Source organism: Jaculus jaculus, chromosome 14 (genome assembly GCF_020740685.1).
Source record: "Jaculus jaculus isolate mJacJac1 chromosome 14, mJacJac1.mat.Y.cur, whole genome shotgun sequence".
NCBI lineage: Eukaryota > Metazoa > Chordata > Mammalia > Rodentia > Dipodidae > Jaculus > Jaculus jaculus.
In genome coordinates, this window is record NC_059115.1 from 53,248,930 (window position 1) to 53,268,661 (window position 19,732).

The following is a 19,732-nucleotide window of genomic DNA, read 5'->3' on the forward strand; positions in this document are numbered from 1 at the left end:
TCATTATGTGCCATATAAGAGTTTACTTAATCCATCCCCCAAAGTAAATATTTTGACTTTTTTTCTGCCTGTTGCAAACAGGGCTATGACAACCACTCGTACAATTCTGTTTCGTCTCAATTCTTTCAGAAGACATCCTTTTGCAGGAGATCGAAAGCTGAGACTGTTTAGATCTGCAAACCTCCCCAAAAGAAGCCAACTGGGGTCACTGCTGCTTCCACACCCAAGTTGTTCACTTAGAAACTAACAAAGGGTATTTGCCAGGGAAACAGGGAGTGTGACCACCTCTGTGTCTACCTGTTTCTTTTTTTGTGGTTTTTGTTTGTTTGTTTGTTTGTTTGTTTCATCGAAGTAGGGTCTCACTCTAGCCCAGGCTGACCTGGAATTTGCTCTGTAGTCTCAGGGTAGCCTCGAACTCTCGGCGATCCTCCTGCCTCTGCCTCCCGAGTGCTGGGATTAAAGGCGTGCGCCACCACGCCCGGCTTTATGTCTTGGTGTAACGCCACCAAGAATAAGCAAGAAAGAGACTGACAGGAGCTGTGGTGCTGGGAGATGTACTGTGTGGTTAATGGTTTGAAGAGTGGTTATGTAAAAGTGGTCACGGAAAGCCGTCACCTCCCTGCCTGTTACCTGGCCTCTCCGGTCTGTGTTTCCAGTTGGTTCACCCAAGCCTTGTACACCTCCACGGGGTTGGTGTTGATGATCAGGGACTGGTCCTCAATGATCTCTCTCACCACTGGAGCCAGGAGCTGGCGTAGGGTGTTCTGTCCCCGGGCCCCTCTGTTGAAGCTGACGACCATCTTGATGACCGTGGGGTTACCAGTCACTATGTCTTGTACTTGGTCCACCTTCGATCTAAACAGAACCCAAACCAAAACAAAAATGGTTGGCATATGGATAGTTTTTTGTTTATTTTTATTTATTTATTTGAAAGCGACAGACAGAGAAAGAGGCAGATAGAGAGAGAATGGGGGAGCCAGGGCCTCCAGCCACTGCAAATGAAGTCCAGATGCTTGCGCCTCCTTGTGCATCTGGCTAATGTGGATCCTGGGGAATGGAGCCTCGAACCTGGGTCCTTAGGCTCCACAGACAAGCGCTTAACCACTAAGCCATCTCTCCAGCCCAGGAATAGAGTTTTAAGCAAGGCTCTGACAGGCAAGGGTTTTGTGGGGTTATATTCATGAAAATCAGCACTGGTATTATGCCAACAGAAATAGTCATTTGTAAGACACACATTCCTTACCCTAGCAATGTAATGATCTAAAAATAGCATCTCAGCTTCAGCCTCTTCCTAGAAGGCAGATGTGAGCTGAAAATGGACCATGACTGACACCACCATACTATCTCCCCTCTATTTCCCAAAAGGAGAATTTTCAAAGAGAAGACTGTAATTTTTTGGTTTTTCGAGGTAGGGTCTCATTCTGGTCCAGGCTGACCTGGAATTAACTCTGTAGTCTCAGGGTGGCCTTGAACTCACAGCAATCCTCCTACCTCTGCCTCCTGAGTGCTGGGATTAAAGGCATGCGCCACCACGCCCGGCTACTGTAATTTTTTTTTTTTTTTGGTACTTTATTTATTTATTTGAGCAGGCAGAGAGAGAGAGAGAGAGAATGAGAATGAGCATGGGCATGCCAGGGCCTCCAGCCACTGCAAATGAACTCTAGACGCACTGTCTGCCTTTTGCATCTGGCTTATGTGGGTCCTGGGGAATCGAACCTGGGTCCTCTGGCAAATGCCTTACCTGCTAATCCATCTCTCCAGCCCTCAAAGAGAACTTTCTTTTTTCCTTTTGGTTTTTCTCACTCTAGCCCAGGCTGACCTGGAATTCACTCTGTATTCTCAGGGTGGCTTCAAACTCAGAGCAATCCTCCTACCTCTGCCTCCCAAGTGCTGGGATTAAAGGTGTACACCACCATGCCTGGCTTCAAGGAGGACTTTCTTGATGGAATGAACTGTCATGACATCTTCAGATCCCTCTCAATTTCACCACCATGCAGCTCCTAGCCTCATCTTATAGCTCTGATTGTGACCCTGAAAACCTCTTCCTTCTTCCCTTTGTCTAACCTCTCACCCTGCTCCTCCTTGATTGCTCTCCCTTTTCCCCTTCCTTTGACTCGAGGGTCTGACAGTGTCCTGTGTGACCTGGTCATCTCTGTATTTCTTTCTTTCTTTCTTTTTTTTTTTTTTGCTCCTCCTCCACTTGTAAATTCTTTCCCTTTTGCCTACCTGCATGAGCTGACAGAGTGGATGGGATAAAGGCAACTGTCCAGTCAAATAGCAACTGGTCCATCAAAACCCCGCCACATCCCGTCCTCTCGGGCCTCGCTCACATTCACGGCTTCCCTGACCGTCTCTTCTTCACCTGTCCTCCGGTCTCGATTTCCACTTCATACCTCCTCCCTGGGGGCCAGTCTGGAATTTATGATTTTCTGCTAAACACTTTCCCCCAGATGTTTTCCACCTATTGTTTAAGCTCATTGCAATAAATATCACAACTATCTTTGTTCTTACAAATCTCCTCACTTCTCTGACTTGTACGGTTTTAATTCATCCTGTTTATTATTAGATGAATCATCTAAAAACAAAAAAATAAATCCATGTGATCAGATCAATGTCCCATGCAAAACCTTCAGAGCGCCTCAGAAGGTCCAGTGAGCCCCACGGCCTCTGCTCAGGGTTCCCACAACATGGCCCTAGCCCATTTTTGCTGCTTCCTATCCTGGTACCGACCACACTGCTTGGCCAGTAACTCGACTGTTTTTCTTGCACCTGGGCCCATGTTGTCTCCACTTTTTTCTACCTCTTATGGTTGTAACTATTTCTCAAAGTCTTGGGTCAAGCAGCTGCCTTTTCATAAAATCTCTCTCAAGCTGACAGAGTTGGAACTTTTCTTTGCATCTCTCTGATGCATTACACGGTACGTGTCACCCAGTTCTTACCACAGTCATGAGTCATATTCCATACACTGGCTTGCAGGTGCCCAGAGGGCACTGGTGCCTGGCCCGTGTGCTCTAGAAACCTGCAGGAACCAGCAGAGCTTACAGCTCCAGGAAGTCAAGGAAGCAATCAAGAGCCACCTTAGTGGGGGACATTTCTCACGCACTATGGGGGCACCATTTAGCTACCTGCATAATTTTCAGAGGCATCGAGTAAAAAGTAAGTCAGCCAAAAGTACCTAAAGTTCTCACGAGAGGATTGCTTAGCAGAGCTCACAATCACTATCCCGTCCAACTCAGAGATATTTTATTAATTTTTTTCCTCATGGATGTCCAATGAACTGTTTTTTGTTCTCAGTCATACACATGGAAAATAAAAAAGCCAGGAGAAAGCTGCAACCGAAAATAGCTCTGGCAAAGTCAAAATTCAACCACTGAGATTCCATTTTAATCATAACAAACTTGACCTGCGTCGGTATGCAGGAATCCCACTGTGGCACGATTGCAATCATCTCAGAAAATCTGAGCCAGCCACCCCTGACCAAAGGACACAGGCATTGGGTTTGCTGTGTGCATTCGTATACCTACTTTATTTCTTCCTCCAGAGCAGTTTTGAAGAGCTTGAGGAGCAGGTATTCCTCCCGCTGATTAGAGGCATAGTTGTACAGGGTGAAAATCACAGTGTCCATGAATTTAGTCGACTTGTTCTGCGGCATCTGGAAGATCAGCTTAGCCAAGTATGAAGGGTTGGTCTAAAGGGAAAGAGGGAAGAAGCAAACCAGATACTCACCAACTCCAGGTTAATATATATGAAAGCACCTGATTCTTTGTTCTTCCATGGCTCAATATATGTATGTATGTGTGTGTATATATATATATATATATATATATTTGGGGGTAGTGGTGGTTTTCGAGGTAGGGTCTCACTCTGGCCCAGGCTGACCTAGCATTCACTATGGAGTCTCACAGTGGCCTCGAAATCATGGCAATCCTCCTACCTCTGCCTCCCGAGTGCTGGGATTAAAGGCAAGAACCACTGCGCCTGGCTCTCCATGGCTCAATAGAGTGTTAAAAGCATGTAATTAAGTTCCTGGCACATGGAATTTAAAATATACAATTCAAGATCATTCAAACTATAGTATAGGCAGCTATATCAGAAAGCTATTGTTGAGATCTGGAGAGAATGCTCAGTGGTCAAGGTGCTTCCCTGGTAAAGCCTAAGGACTCGGGTTCAATTCCCCAGTACCCACGTAAAGCCAGATGCACAAGGTGACACATGTGTCTTGAGTTCATTTGCAGTGGTTGAAGTCCCTGATGTGCCCATTCTCTCTTTTGCTCACTCATAAATAAATAAGTAAATAAATGAGATGATGTAGAAGAAAGTTATGATTTAAATGTTGCATCCTGTGTGACTTTCTTACAGCTATTTTTGCACTGTTAACCCTTTTGGAGCCACATACTAATAGTTATTACAGAGATGTCGAAAATGAGCTAGACTTTTGGGACTTGGTATTCAAAGAGATCAGCAAGAACGGACTAAGGGTCCAGCTACATAGACTAGCCTAACGGGCTGATGGATAAATAAAAGAAACACAACATGTGAGTCTGCAAGGAAAAAGAAAAGGCACTGCTCCTGTGTGGAGAGGTGAGGTGGACCTGATGCTGTACAGGGAGAGACAAGGTACAGCCAGACAGGAGAGAGGAGTGGGCAGGACAGTCAATGAGGAAAATTCCAGAAGATCATGATCCAAAGTACTGACAATAACAGAGAATTCAAAGAGTGGCAGGAATGAAAAGAAAACATGAACTCCACTGAGGAAGGACTCTGAGAGATACAGAACCAGCCCTCAGTCACAGGATTAAAAAAAAAAAATTATTTATTTGAAAGTAGAGAGGGGAGAGGGAGAGAGAAGGAGGAGAAGAGAGGACAAGAAAAGAAGAGAGAAGGGGAGACAGAAAGAATGGGTGTACCAGGGTTCCAGCTGCTGTACACATATTCCAGATGCATGCACTACTTTGTACGTCTGGCTTTACGTGGGTACTGGGGAATCAAACCAGTAGGCTCTACAAGCAAGCACCTTAACTGCTGATCCATCTCTCCAGTCCAGTCATAGGACTTCTTGTTTCCAGGACCACTTGGATGTAAAGGTCGGAAGGATGGGCTAACGTTTTATGCATGGGAAGCACAGGACACTGTTTGCTGGATAGCTTGGTAGAGCTTTGTCAGCACTAAATAGAGATTGTAATCAGAAGGCTAAAGGAACCCAGGCCATTTGCTTTTCTGTAATTTCACTGACTCATGATTGTCTCAAAACGGAGAGAAGAGCCAGGCATGGTGGTGCACGCCTTTAATCCCAGCACTTGGGAGGCAGAGCAAGGAGGATCGCCGCCTGAGTTCGAGGCCACCCGAGACTACATAGTGAATTCCAGGTCAGCCTAGGCTAGACTGAGACCCTACTTCACAAAGCAAAACAAATCAAAACAAAAGACAGAGAGAGAGAATAGGTGGAGAAAAAAAAAAAAAAAAAAAGCGAGACACTCCACTGTAAGTAGCTGAATAGTTCTGCCTCGGGGCTGATGCAGGTTAAAGCTTGGAGCCATTCTTGTAAATGTGTCCCTGGGTCTTTCCTCCTGTCCAGTAATAAGCCCTTGCTTAAACAGGGTAAACAATATAGATCATGAGCAGATTTCCACCCCCCCCCCCTTATCTTCAGAGAGAAATTCTGTCAAATTTAGAAGTTACAAAGAACCCTCACAGGTTTGGAATTTTCACAGGTGTAAGAAATGACAAGCGCCTAAGATTAAATTCCCAGCTGGGGACTGACTATGATTTTAAACAAGAAGACAAGAACTAACTGTTAGTTAGAGCCATCCTGCCCTTTGCATTTGGAAAGATTGCTGGCTAGTAGTGAACTCCACAGACAAGTCTGAACATGAGCATTTTTTCCTCCATGCTGCCACATGGTGGCCATCACAGGCATTCACAGTCCTCGAAAATTCTATACGAAAATTAACACCTCTCTCTGTCTCTCTGTGGAGCGAGCCACAACTCTTGCTTATTTTAGAATTAATTCTCTGTGCATGTAATGCCTGGGTCATCCTCAAGCAAAGACGCAGACTTGGAAGGACTCAAGAGTTACAGAGGGACACAGGACACCCCAAAGTAAGACGTCTGACCCAACCCTGCGTTAATAGGTTTCTGCTGGAGGGGAGGCCATTTCTAACACCATCTCCCGCCCATTTCCATCTGTGACTAACTGTATGTGTCAGTAGGGTGGACTGGGTGATCAGTGGTGAAGCAAAATAATACCGGATCTATCCAAGTCCAACTACAATGCATTCAACCTATTAGTTATCAGTGGCCCTCTGGAAGCAATGACAAATTGCAGTTCATTTAGATCACAGTAATGTCATGAAAACAATGAAATTTGAAAACCACATGATTTCCTTCTGTCCCTCAAAGACCAGCTGGTTGAGGCTCTTCTAGCAGAAAAAGATCTCTTAGCGTTTTTGTTTTTTTTTTTTTTTTTTTTTTTGAGGTAGGGTCTCACTCTAGCCGAGGCTGACCTGGAATTCACTATGTAATCTCAGGGTGGCCTCGAACTCACGGTGATCCTCCTACCTTTTCCTCCCAAGTGCTGGGATTAAAGGTGTGCGCCACCACGCCCGGCTCTCCTAGCTTTTCATGGTCAACATGAACTCTAATAATGACACATTCCAGTTGCTAGATTTATACTGTTTCTGCAGATTTCTGAGGTAGAATATGGTCACAATGAGCCTGGCACGAAGTCCACCTGCCTGGGTTCTGCCTTACCATTTACTGGTTGAGTCTCCGTTCTCTCACCCGTGCTACGGGAATGGTGACGGGACGTGAGCCGCTCCTGGTCCCCAGATTAGAGCAAGAATTAAGTGAGCTAATATGAGTAAAGCCCCTCAAGTTGTGGGAGGTACACATAAAGTACTGCCTAAGCGACCATTACGCTTACACACTTATTGTGGCACGCAGGGCACTACCCAGCTTTTGGCTGGCGCCCGGGCAGAGAGCCAGCGCACACTGTGACCATGGGGTTGCTGCTCACGACAAACCGCGCTCACCTGCAGGAGGTAAAAGAGCTGCTGGTAGGTCTCCAGTGTCTTCCTCCTCTCCTTACTCAAGCTCTTGATGCCCTTGTTGTCAGTGTTATTCAGCGTTTCCATTTCTCCCCCTTTTTTCTTATTCAGCTTTTTCCTGTGTGAGATTACATCCTGTAAAGAATGTGATGATATTAGGACTTTTCATGTTGGCACCCTTTACCTCCCTTTGCGTGCGCGCGTGTGCGCGCGCGCGCGCGCGCGCGCGCGCACACACACACACACACACACACACATTTTATTTTTCCATGTTTCCTTCAATCAGAAACAAAGAAAAAATGGTAACATGAGCTGGGCGTGGTGGCGCACGTCTTTAATCCCAGCACTCGTGAGGCAGAGGTAGGTGGATCGCTGTGAGTTCAAGGCCACCCTGAGACTGCATAGTGAGTTCCAGGTCAGCCTGGACTAGAGTGAAACCCTGCCTCAAAAAATCAAAAAAAAAAAAAAAAAGAATGGTAACTTGAGGAAATGTGCCGGGTGAATTTGGCTTTGGTAACGAGCAGTCTGTAAAGCTGTGTTCATGGATGCCCTTAAGATTTTATGTGGGCCCCAAGAAAATTCAATGGGAATGGAATAATCTTTTTATAATAATATGTGTATTTTTTTTATTTGGGAAAGAGTATGTGTGAGAGAGGGAAAGAATATAGGCACACCAGGGCCTCTAGCCACTGTAAATAAACTCCAAACACATGCCCCACCTTGTGTATCTGGCTTTATGGGTATATTGGGGAATCAAACCTGGGTCCTTTGGCTTTGCTGGCAAGTGCCTTAACTGCTAAGCCATCTCTCCAGCCCAGGAATAATCTTTTTAATACATGATGCTAGGACAACCAGATATATACATTCAAAATAAATGATTAAAAGTTTACTGTTTACAGATTAAACAAAGACAACTTGAAAGAGACCACAGAACTAAATAAAAGCAAATGAATATATTAATAAAACTCTAGAATGCAAATTAGTCAATTTTTTGACTTTGATTAGACAGTGGATTCTTAGAAATGACAAAAAGTTACAAATAACAGAAAAAATAAATTGGACTTAACACAATTAAAATGTCTTATGGCTCACAGAATGGGAGAAAATACCAGTAAATCCTAATTGAATAGAGAGCTGTATCCAATATAAATGAGTTATTAGAATTAGAAAAAACAGAAGGACACATAAGTCTATTTAAAAAGCACAAAAGATTTGAATGGACATTTTCCCCCAAAATGTTAAATAATGGCCAACAGATGCTCAACATTCATGAGTTATTAGGGGACTACAATCAAAACTATAAAGAAGTTTTATCATTAAAAGAAACATCATTTAATTTTGTCTGGCTTTTTTTTCAGTAAGTTTTGTTTAATAATAAGAAAAGTAATACTGCTTTAGAAACTATTTTCTCTAATATATTGTAAACCACTGCCCCTGCCCCTAACTATTCTCTAAGACATTATTATTATTATTTTTTAATTTATTTATTTGAGAGCGACAGACACAGAGAGAAAGACAGATAGAGGGAGAGAGAGAGAATGGGCGAGCCAGGGCTTCCAGCCTCTGCAAACAAACTCCAGACGCGTGCGCCCCCTTGTGCATCTGGCTAACGTGGAACCTGGGGAACCAAGCCTCGAACCGGGGTCCTTAGGCTTCACAGGCAAGCGCTTAACCGCTAAGCCATCTCTCCAGCCCTAAGACATTCTTTTTGGTGGCTGCATAACATACATGTTGAGCTAATTTCGTAGCTGTCATCGTTAATTTTCATTGTCAACTTGGCTGGGTTTGGAATTATCTAAGAAACACACCTCTGAGTGTTTCTGTGAGGGGTTTCTAGCCAGGTTTAACCGAGAAGGGAAAACCCACCTTGAATGTGGGTATCATTATTTCACATGCTTGGAGTCTTGGTGGAAGGAATAAAAAGGGAAAAGAAGAAAGCAAACAGAACACCAGCATTCACCTCTCTGCTTCCTGACAGTGGACACACTGTGGCCAGCAGACTCACACTCTTGCTGCTGCAGCCAGAGCCCCTTCTTTCCCATCATGAGGCACTGAGCCTTCAAACTGAGCCAAAACAAACCTTTCCTCAAACTGCTTTTGTCATAGCAATGAGAAGACTGATATCATGCTGTCTGTTTACTGTTAAGTATTTAAGCTGCTTCCCACTTTTGCAGTACTACAAATCAATCTTGACTGTTCCCTCTCAAATGGTCCTAATCAATACTAAGACTAATGACTACATATCTAATAGCCAAAAGTTTAGCTTCTAATAACTGTTGAGGATATACGTGGTGTTTGAAACCATACCCTGAGAATTAACTTGGCTTGGGGACATAGAGTTTCACGCTGTTGCCGCAGTTGGGTCTAAACTCCTGCGTTAAAGCAAATCCTTCCTTTCTACTGGTAACTCGGATTGTTACAGTAGCGTTCACTACTCAAAAAATTAACTTTGTTTTACAAAGGTATCAATTAGTAATACATGCCTTTTTTAATAAAACAAAACCTGAAACACTGAGATTTGTAGTTCCACATAATACTTAACAATTTAAATTACTGATTTCAAACTAAGCCTTTATTTTAAGAGGCAAGACATTTCCTGTTTACAAGTTTGCAGGGACAGGGTACAAGAAGCAGTTTAAGACCATAAAAAGCATTCTTTTCATGGGCCCTCTGGAATATATTATACTTATAAAATTCTCATGTGAAACAAATAATACATCAGTGTTTTTTTTTTTTTTTTAAGTGAGGCACTATTGTTTTTTGGACAAAATAGTACAATTCAATATGTAACAATTAAGTTACATTTTGTAATACTTAGAAAACAGGATTATTTTCTACTTCACAAAAGCTGCCCTGCTTTCATTATTTCCTCTTCGCTCACTCTCCCTGGTGTTCTTCCAGGCCGTAAGAGCAAGGATGAGGCTGTTCTTAGAGCCCAGGTGCACCTGTCGCTTTGTCTCTCAGCTGTCCAGGCCATGCACTAGGTGACTCTCCACTTTAGACTCAGCACAGCCTCTCTGAACTTCTGGAATTTAGCTTCCCTCCTTGACCCATCAGTTTGCTAGGGAGTTGGCTTAGTGATTAAGACACTTGCCTACAAAGCCTAAGGACCCAGGTTCAATTCCCTAGGACCCACATAAGCCAGATACACAAGGGGGCACATGCGTCTGGCATTTGTTTGCAGTGGCTAGAGGCCCTGACATGCCCAATCTCTCTCTGTCTCACTCTATCTTTCTCTCAAATAAATAAAAAAAAATATTTTTTTAAAATATATTTTTGTTTTAAAAAAGAAATTTGTAAGCCTGGGGTGGTGGCTCACACCTTTAACCCCAGTACTCAGGTGGCAGAGGTAGGAGGATCACCATGAGTTTGAGGCCACCCTGAGACTCCAGAGTGAATTTTAGGTCAGCTCTGAGTTACAGCAAGACCCTACTTCAGAAAACTAAATAACTAAATAAATAAAAATTTTCAGAGTTTGTGCTCAGCTAAAAATGACGTTCTGGTGTTCTATAGAACTCTGGTACCAACACATTTCATAGATACAAAGGCTCACATTACATGTTTTAATGCTTTTCATGATATGGTATCGCTTGGCGACACAGAAATGTGGGTGTTTTGAGGTGTCCTAACTGGAAAGCACTCGTGGTTTCTGATGGATGGGGTTAAGTGGATCTGATGGTTGCTCGGGTGTCTGGAAATGTTTGTTAGATAATCCTGTGTAAATAATCATCTTCCATCTTACGGTAGGATTTTGGTCATTCACAGAGGTGTGTTTGTAAGTATCTGGGCTTAGAATCTATGTGTTTCACATATATGCACAATATTTCCTCTACACAAAAATTTTAATATACATTGGATTTTCTAAAATTGTAGCTGCTGTGTATATTTTGGGTATGCTATACATGGCTTATTCCAAATTACACCAGGAGTTGTACATAAGCTCTTGCCCGTTGTGTCCTTCAATACATCAGGGTTCTAGAGCTCTCTCCCTATGGTGACTTTGGGAAGAGCACCAATCCCTCAGTAAACTTTTCATCTCTCCTGATGTCCTAAGTATGTATATTTTCATATTATAACATTTTTGTTTTGGCTTTCTTATTTTGTTTTTCCTTTTTTTTTTTTTTTTTGAGGTAGGGTTTCACTTTATTCCAGGCTGACCTGGAATTCACTATGCAGGCTCAGGGTGACCTTGAATTCACGGTGATCCTCCTACCTCTGCCTCCTGAGTGCTGGGATTCAAGGCTTGTGCCACCATGCCCGGCTTGTTTTGGCTTTCTTGAGGTAGGGACTCACTCTATTCCAGGTAGTCCTGGAACTTATGTAGCCTTAAGCTGGCCTTGAACTCATGGTGAGCCTCCTACATCGGCCTCTCAAGTGCTGAGATTAAAGATATGCATCACCACACCCAGATAGAACATTTTTATTTTAAATATTTTTATTTAGGTATTTGACAGAGAAAAAGAGAAAGAGAGAGAGAGAGAGAGAGAGAGAGAGAGAGAGAGAGGGAGGGAGGGAGAGAATATGAGTGGGCATGCCAGGGCCTCCAGCCACTGCAAACGAACTCCAGACGCGTGTGCCCCCTTGTGCATCTGGCTAACGTGGGTCCTGGGGAATGGAACGTGGGTCCTTTGGCTTTGCAGGCAAATGCCTTAACTGCTAAGCCATCCCTCCAGCCCCATATAGAACATTTTAAAAATTCTGTGTTATTTTCTGTTTCTGTCTTATATAAAGGCTATATATATATACATATATATGTATATATGTGTGTGTGTGTGTGTGTGTGTGTGTGTGTGTGTGTGTGTGCGTATGTATGTGTGTATGCATATTTTTATTTATTTGAGAGAGAGAGAAAAAAAGTAAATGTAGTTCCATGGGCATACCAGGACCATCTGCCACTACACATGAACTCCAGATGTAAGTACCTCTTTGTGCATTTGCTTTATGTGGATCCTGGGGAATCGAACCTGGGCCATGAGGCTATGCAAGCAAGCATCTTAAGTGCTGAACCATCTCCTGTGAAGGCACATATGTAAGTGGGCCTCATTCTATTTAAGTGTCATTTCAGAAAGGTATGAAGACTTCACAAGATAAGTCACAAACAGGAGGAGCAGAATTTTGTGGCTGTAACAACTGCTACTCCACGATGAAAATGGTAAATGAAGCGAGGGCAACTCCTGCTAGATGCCAGATGGTCGGGGCTGCGTCAGAAGGTTGGGCTGTGTGCCTCTTTTCCCTCCGGGGAGCTGCCTGTCCCCCAGTCCACTGACCTCTAGCGTGATCCTGTTCTTCACCAGCAGGCCAATCTTGATGTCCATCAGGTTCAAGTCTTTCTCCAGCTGCTGGTTGGCCCTGATCTTGGTCACCACTTCTTCCCTCAGCCGAGCCACTTCAAGCTCCTCCTGGAAGTCCAAGTCACTTTGGTCCAACAGGTACACAAACTTGCGGATTACTGTTAACGGTGGGTTTTCGGAGCCAACTGCAGGCAGAAGAGTAACCACGCTTTAATTCAGAATTATGACGAACCAGGAAAGAGAGTGGTTCCGTAAATAACGTTCCATCACCAAAACACACTGTTGGATGTGTGTGCGCTGTGGGGTGAATCATTCTGTACCTCGTCAAGTCTACATAAGCAAACTCGCGTCAACAGATGCACAGGGCTGGTAATGTCTGGATCTGCTATTCTTTAGTTATCGAATATTCACCTGTCAGCTCTGTGTCTCACGGTCACCAGACTCACACAGTGGGCAGACAGCACTATCTTTGCCTTATTGATGGGGAACCTGGGAAAGAAAGTTGACCCAGATTGGCTCTGAGGCCTGGTGGCTGAGCCAGATAAGAGATTAATAGTCTGGCTGTTTTGTGAAGCAGGAAGTGGTTTCTCCCAGTACAAAGGACCTCTGGGAAAGAGCCAGAAATAGGTGAAAACCGAGTGAGGAAAGAAAAATGAAGGAGGACTCTAAAGACCAAACAGGAATCGAGTAAAGGATAAGGTGGAGTAAAAGGTTTTAGACAATGAAACTCGATCATTATTCTTTATATTAGCATGGACCAAGGGAGGGTGCTCAGGACCCAAGGGCCATCCTTGGTCACTCAGTGGTACTCACATACAAACTCTGAGAATTTTCCCTTCATGCCTTCCCTTTATGCCTTATTTCCTGGCCCTGTGACTGTTAGGAATTTTTTTTTTTTAAATAGGCTTAATGAGCTCAACTCTGGGTAAACAGTAAGAATAAACTATTTAGGATGAGCAAGTTGACACAGTAATGGAAAGATGACTTGACCAAGCCCTGTGCGGCTGTGGCAACTTTGATGACTGCTTTCCTTTTGCACCAAGGGTCCCGTCACTGTCCCCTGTACTGCCAAGTTGCTTCTGTGGTGTTTTGACTCTCAGCAGATGAGAAGAGTTAAGTCAACACCAAGCACGAACCCCAAATCTAGATGCCAAGTATGCTGTCTTGTCACTTCTGAAGAGCTTCTGCCAGAGACCTTGTATCATGGAACAACAATGTCTGTGGCTAGATGAGACGATGATTTTGCTTTGTGTGTGTGTGTGAGAGAGAGAGAGAGGGAGAGGGAGAGAGAGAGAGGGGGGGGGAGAGGGAGGGGGGAGGAGGGGAGAGAGAGAGAGGGGGGGAGAGGGAGGGGGGAGGAGGGGAGAGAGAGAGAGGGAGAGAGACAGGATCTCAAGTGGCTCAGGCTGGCCTCCAACTTCTATGTAATAGTTATGGATAACCTTAAATTTTTGGTCCTCCTGCTTCCATTTCTCAAAGTTGAGATAAAAAGCCTGTACCTCACACCTTGTTTTGTTGCTTTTTACCATCTTTCAAAAATTTTAATATTTATTTTTATTTATTTGAGAGAGAGAGAGAGATAGAGATAGAGAATGGGTACACTAGGGCATCCAGCAACTGCAAACAAACTCCAGATGCATTTGCTACCTTGTGCATCTGGCTTATGTTAGTCCTGGGGAATTGAACCTGGGTCCTTTGGCTTTTTGAGCAAGTGCCTTAACTGCTAAGCCATCTCCCCCAGCCCTTTCAAAAATTTTTATATGAACATATTTAGTCCTTAAAATAATAGTGAAAATCATGAACTGGGTAATACATTGAACTATTTAAATGTAACTTTATCTTCTTTTGGCTCACTGTAGTTCAAAATTTAATACAAAAATAGAATTTATGCCAGCTCTATTCATTGCTTATCCTTTCCACTTAGAATAGGGAGACCTCATTGCTGTCCCCACCCGTTCCTTCCCGTACCTGCTCACACCTAGAGCCTGAGAGGACCAAAGTACACTGTGAACAGTGTTCTCATCTGGTTTTTTTTTTTTAAATATTTTTATTTATTTATTTGCAAGCCAATGGAGATGGAGAGGAGAGAGGGAGAGACGGGGTAGGGGGAATGGGCATGCTAGGGCCTCCAGCTGCTGCAAACAAACTCCAGACGTATGTGCCACTTTGTGCATCTGGCTGTCTGTGGGTCCTGGGGAATTGAACCTGGTTCCTTTGGCTTTACCAAGCTGTAGAAAACCTAGCCTTGCTGGCTAGAAAGGAATCCAATTCTGCTTCCACATGCGCCCACTTACCTAGTGTTTTGTAGTCATCTCTAGCCTTGTTTGCTCTCAAGAGAGACTGTATTTTCACAATTTCATTTTCCTGCAAAAACATTGAGACAAGTCATCATCTCCGTGAGTCCCATCAGTCTATGAGTTTAGAATTTAGAACTTTTAAAGAATCAACACAATTCAGAATAGCTGATATTTACATGTACTATCTTCAACATTTGTTTTGCCATTGTTTCTGAAGAAAGGGTTAAATAAGTTAGTTACAAATATCACTGTAGGGAGGATATTTCAATGGGATTCTAGTAAGGAAAAAGGTCAGCACAAAGCTTAGATGACTCCATCTGTGCAGCATCATTATTCTTTGAAGGTTCTGAAATTTCTCCCATGGGCTACAATTTAAATTAATCGGTTAGCGGCTAGAAAAACTGTACACCATGTTGCAAAACATTTCTCTAGAATCGTTCTTTGGTATTATTAGCCTGTACTGTTTCCCTCTTATTTCCTGTCTATTGCTCGCTGGGAAAGTCTTGATTCTCAATGAATGTGACTTCTTATTTTTTTACAAAATAAGCCTCCAAGTGCTGTCACAGTGAGCTCTCTAAGGTCCGTGCTTTCCTGGGTGGTCATTTACACTGCTAAATAAATCCATTCAACGCTAGTATCCATTTAGTTCATTCTCAGCGTCCGGGAAGAGACGTGTGCATCTGTCTTACATGATCCTCGAAATACTGCAGTCGCGAGAGGTAGCTCTTTCTTGCTGTTGCCATTCGGAACCAGGACTGAATCTAAAATAAAGTGAGATACAGAAGCCAAGGCCATCACCAAGCAATCTCATTTACAGCTCTGCAACACGGTCTTCCTAAAATGATGTTATTTTATTTGATAAAAATGCATAGTACTCGGGAGGCTGAGGTAGGAGGATCATAAAATTCAAGGCCAGGTTGGGCTACATGCAAGACTGTCTCAGAAAACAAACAAACAGCAGCTCGATAAGCAATAAATATCTAAAGCCTCCTCTTTGCTTCTCATTCCTTTCATTGCTTTCTCTCAAAGGGCTCAAAACACTTTACACATGACCCCTAACTTCGCTTCTTTCACAGGAGAGGCTGGGGGAGGAATGTAGCTTTCTACTATTTTGTTTTCATCTCAGTTAATGAAGGCCAAGAGAGCAAGGCAGTTTGCCGAGTTGAAATGTGTCAGAGAATCAAAGTAAATCCAGAGCTTCTTTCACCATCATTTAAATACAATTGATATTCCTTGGGATTCTATAGGAAAAAGTCTCAAGGGGTCTGAGGAGGGACCAGTTGTTCCCAAGGGTTTTCTAAGGGAGTGGATGTGTGTTTCATAACGGGCAAACGACACTATTTCACCAAGGAGCTAAGGCACAATGGCTTATGTCATCCTCTGCCTACACAACTTAAAATATCTTTTCAATTTATTTGATTCCAATTTTCTCTGGTCTCCTTGTTCCAAATTTCATCTATATTTCTAAGTTGTCTACAGATTTCATTTTTTAAAAAAATTATTTTACGTGTGTGAGAGAGGAGAATAAATGGGTGGGCCGGGCCTTTAGGCACTGCAAATGATGCATGCACCACCTTGTACATCTGGCTTTATGTGGGTACTGGGGGATTGAACCTGGGTCTGTAGGCTTGGCAAGCAAGCACCTTATCTGCTAAGCCATCTCTCCAGCCCTACAAATTCATCTTTGTATAATCCTTTGGCATTTAGCTCTACCTTTTGTTCTCTAGCTCAGAGTTATCCACCTGGATAGAAAACAGGCCAGAGTAGCTCAGCACATAGACCCATGTTCTAACACAGCACCTTCTCTTATCACTGGCATCGCATTTGCCTCATAAGTAAGGTTTTCTGATGATATGATTGAGTATTGTAAGCATTACTGGCAAGTGTGATAAGAGGAACATGAAATTACACCAGAGGGGAAAAGAAACTCAGTTTTGTTTTTTTTTTTTCCTGAAGTAGTCTCACTCTAGCCCAGGCTGGTTTGGAACTTACTCTGTAGCCCTGGGGCGGCCTCAGACTCATGGAGATCCTCCGACCTCAGCCTCCCAACTGCCAGGATTAAAGGCACGAGCTACCACACCAGGCCTGAAACCCAGTTTTAGAAACCAACTTGGAAATCATCACTACATAAAGAATGTGAGCTGGATACAGAGGTTCATAGACTTGGGGACAACTGAAACCCAGGACTGATCTTCAAGACTGACATCTCTGTCTTGCAGAATCAAAGCAAAGCGAGGAGCCAGGTTTACGCAGGGCCCCTGCTGGGGTCGGGAGGGACAGTTACCTTCACGATGGAGTCAACGTTGCCAGTGAACACTTGCTGCCTGTGCAGATACTCCTTGCGCTGCTTATGGCCCTTCCAGAAAGCCTAAGGAAAACAGCGGGTTACGGAATGACTGGCGGGCAACAGTTTCGCACAGTTTATTTGCCAATTGCCAACACAGAACACCGTCGGGGACCCTCCCCTCCAAATCTCTTCGGCATGTCGGGGGGCTGGACACTTAACTGAGGCAGAAAACAACAGCTTCTAGCCGAGACTAGTTCTGAGATGGGCCAAGGAGAGAAAGGGACATAATTTACCAGGTAAGACATCCAATTTTTGAACTGAAAGGTTAATTTTACCAAGGCTCTGAGGGGGGTAAAAAAATAAAAGAACAAATTGAAATCCTCTCCCTTCGTATTAACTACTGGGTACTAATAGTATTTGGTAGCAATACGAAATATAAAAATAAGAGAATATCTTTACCCCCATCATGGCCTGCACTAGAAAGGAAGCTATTCTACTCATTTGCAATTCTGAATCTATAAAAAAATGTATCGGTAGTTAGTCATTTGTAATTTTGTATGTTCCACACATACCTTAATGATGCTTCATGAAAGTAGTTTAATTACCACTAGAGAGGCTTTCTATAGGGAATATTTCCAAAAATTAGTCCTAAACTAGTACCTTTAGCAGGATCAGACCCATAACGGTTATCAGTTCATTCCAAGTCATTTATAAAGCTTCTTTTTATTGTGGTTGTAATTCATCTTAATCCACTTATCTCATTTTTTTTTAAAGTTTTTTTTTGGTTCATTTTTATTTATTTATTTGAGAGCGACAGACATAGAGAGAAAGACACATAGAGGGAAAGAGAGAGAATGGGCGCGCCAGGGCTTCCAGCCACTGCAAACGAACTCCAGACGCGTGCGCCCCCTTGTGCATCTGGCTAACGTGGGACCTGGGGAACCGAGCCTTGAGCCGGGGTCCTTAGGCTTCACAGGCAAGCGCTTAACCGCTAAGCCATCTCTCCAGCCCACTTATCTCATTTTTAAAACTAGTGGTGAAACACATGTTCCTTGTTTTGTAAAAAAAAAAAAAAAGGACAAATAACATCAAGTTATTTTTGTGAATTTATTTGCACGTCTACATTTATCGACCTCATTCACTTAAAAATGGTTTATGGAATTTTGAATTTTATTATTTAAAGAGTAATATATTTTGTTCGATGATTCACGACAAAATAGTCTGGACAGAGTCAAAGTGATTAAGAATTCCTATAAATGACAAGTACATTTAATTGTTTAGATGAGGATTGGGTCACAGGAAGCCACACTATTAACCCACTGAGTGTCATGTACCCCCCCCACCCGGCTTCCTCCAATGGTGACATCTCACTTTTAAAGTAACCCACAGTAATGCAAAACAACAAGAAAGCACGTGGATCAAAGGTGAGGAGAGAAGGCAACTGGACTGAAGGAAAGAACCAGGCCTCAGTTTTCTGTAAAAATGTGGGGACATCTTTGGGATGGCTCTAAGCTGGAGGGAGCTTTGAGTGGCAGAGTCAATTGGGGGTGGTGGGGGGCGGGAATCAGTACCTTAGCTATTTGTCAAGCTGTGAACAACAAAAACTTGGATGGGTCAGTAGGGACTTGAGCAAGTTATAAAGGTAGAGCTTATAGAATTTAAAATTGTTAGCTTTTCATCTAGTATTTTTTATTTATTATTATTTTTTTTTAATTATTTATTTGAGAGCGACAGACACAGAGAGAAAGACAGATAGAGGGAGAGAGAGAGAATGGGTGCGCCAGGGCTTCCAGCCTCTGCAAACGAACTCCAGATGCGTGCACCCCCTTTGTGCATCTGGCTAACGTGGGACCTGGGGAACCGAGCCTCGAACCGGGGTCCTTAGGCTTCACAGGCAAGCGCTTAACCGCTAAGCCATCTCTCCAGCCCCATCTAGTATTTTTAAAACTATTTTCTTTTTATTTATTTGACAGGGAGAGAGAGAGAGAGAGAGAGAGAGAATGAATATGGGTGTGCCTGGCCAGCCACTGCAAATGAACTCCAGATGCATGTGCTACCTTATGCCTCTGGCTACAATGGGTTCTGGGGAATTGAACCTGAGTCCTTTGGCTTTGCAGGCAAACGCCTTAACCGTTAAGCCATCCCTCCAGCCCTTATCTAGTATTTTATTTTCATATATGTGACCTAGCTGACACAGCAACTTGGGTTAAAAATATGTAGGGAATTTTGTTACAGCTTGTTTGTAATACATAAAATATGCACCATCAGAATATTCACAAATAGGACACTAGCCAGACACACTGCATTGCACTCCTGCTGAGGGCTGTTACACAGCTGATAAGCACAAGCGAGTCACGTGTGCACTGTGGCGAAATTCTGTACCCAGAGGAACAGGAAGGCCTCCAGCTTAAAACATGTATTGTGATGCTGCACACTACCAACAATAAAATGACACGGATTTTAATCATATAATGTTAATGCCTAGTATTATTAGATATATAGTGAAGAGGAAAGATACAAAGTAAAACCTACCTAGGTATCTGTCCTCATTTCCAATGAGCTTCACTCCAAAGTGAATTGTTAACTTTTTCATTTTACACACTTTTTCTTTTTAAAAAATATTTTATTATTATTTATTTAACAGAGAAAGAGGGAGAGAGAAAGAATGGGCATCCCAGGGCCTCCAGCCACTGCAAACAAACTCCAGACGCATGCGCCCCCTTGTGCATCTGGCTAACGTGGGTCCTGGGAAATGGAACCTGGGTTCTTTGGCTTTGCAGGCAAATGCTTTATCTGCTAAGCCATCCCTCC

At 43.3% G+C, this 19,732-nt stretch overlaps 1 protein-coding gene across 1 annotated transcript in view; it reads right to left on the reverse strand.

Moving 5' to 3' along the window:
* Positions 1-19,732, reverse strand: part of Iqgap2 (IQ motif containing GTPase activating protein 2) — a 347,567-nt gene that overhangs the window by 41,276 nt on the left and 286,559 nt on the right. The window contains exons 18-24 of the mRNA XM_012952223.2: positions 16,919-17,002; positions 15,324-15,395; positions 14,632-14,701; positions 12,314-12,522; positions 7,032-7,181; positions 3,525-3,688; positions 631-855 (exon numbers count right to left, since the gene is read on the reverse strand). Coding sequence (XP_012807677.2) covers positions 631-855; positions 3,525-3,688; positions 7,032-7,181; positions 12,314-12,522; positions 14,632-14,701; positions 15,324-15,395; positions 16,919-17,002 — 974 coding nt within the window. The remainder of the gene's footprint in view (positions 1-630; positions 856-3,524; positions 3,689-7,031; positions 7,182-12,313; positions 12,523-14,631; positions 14,702-15,323; positions 15,396-16,918; positions 17,003-19,732) is intronic.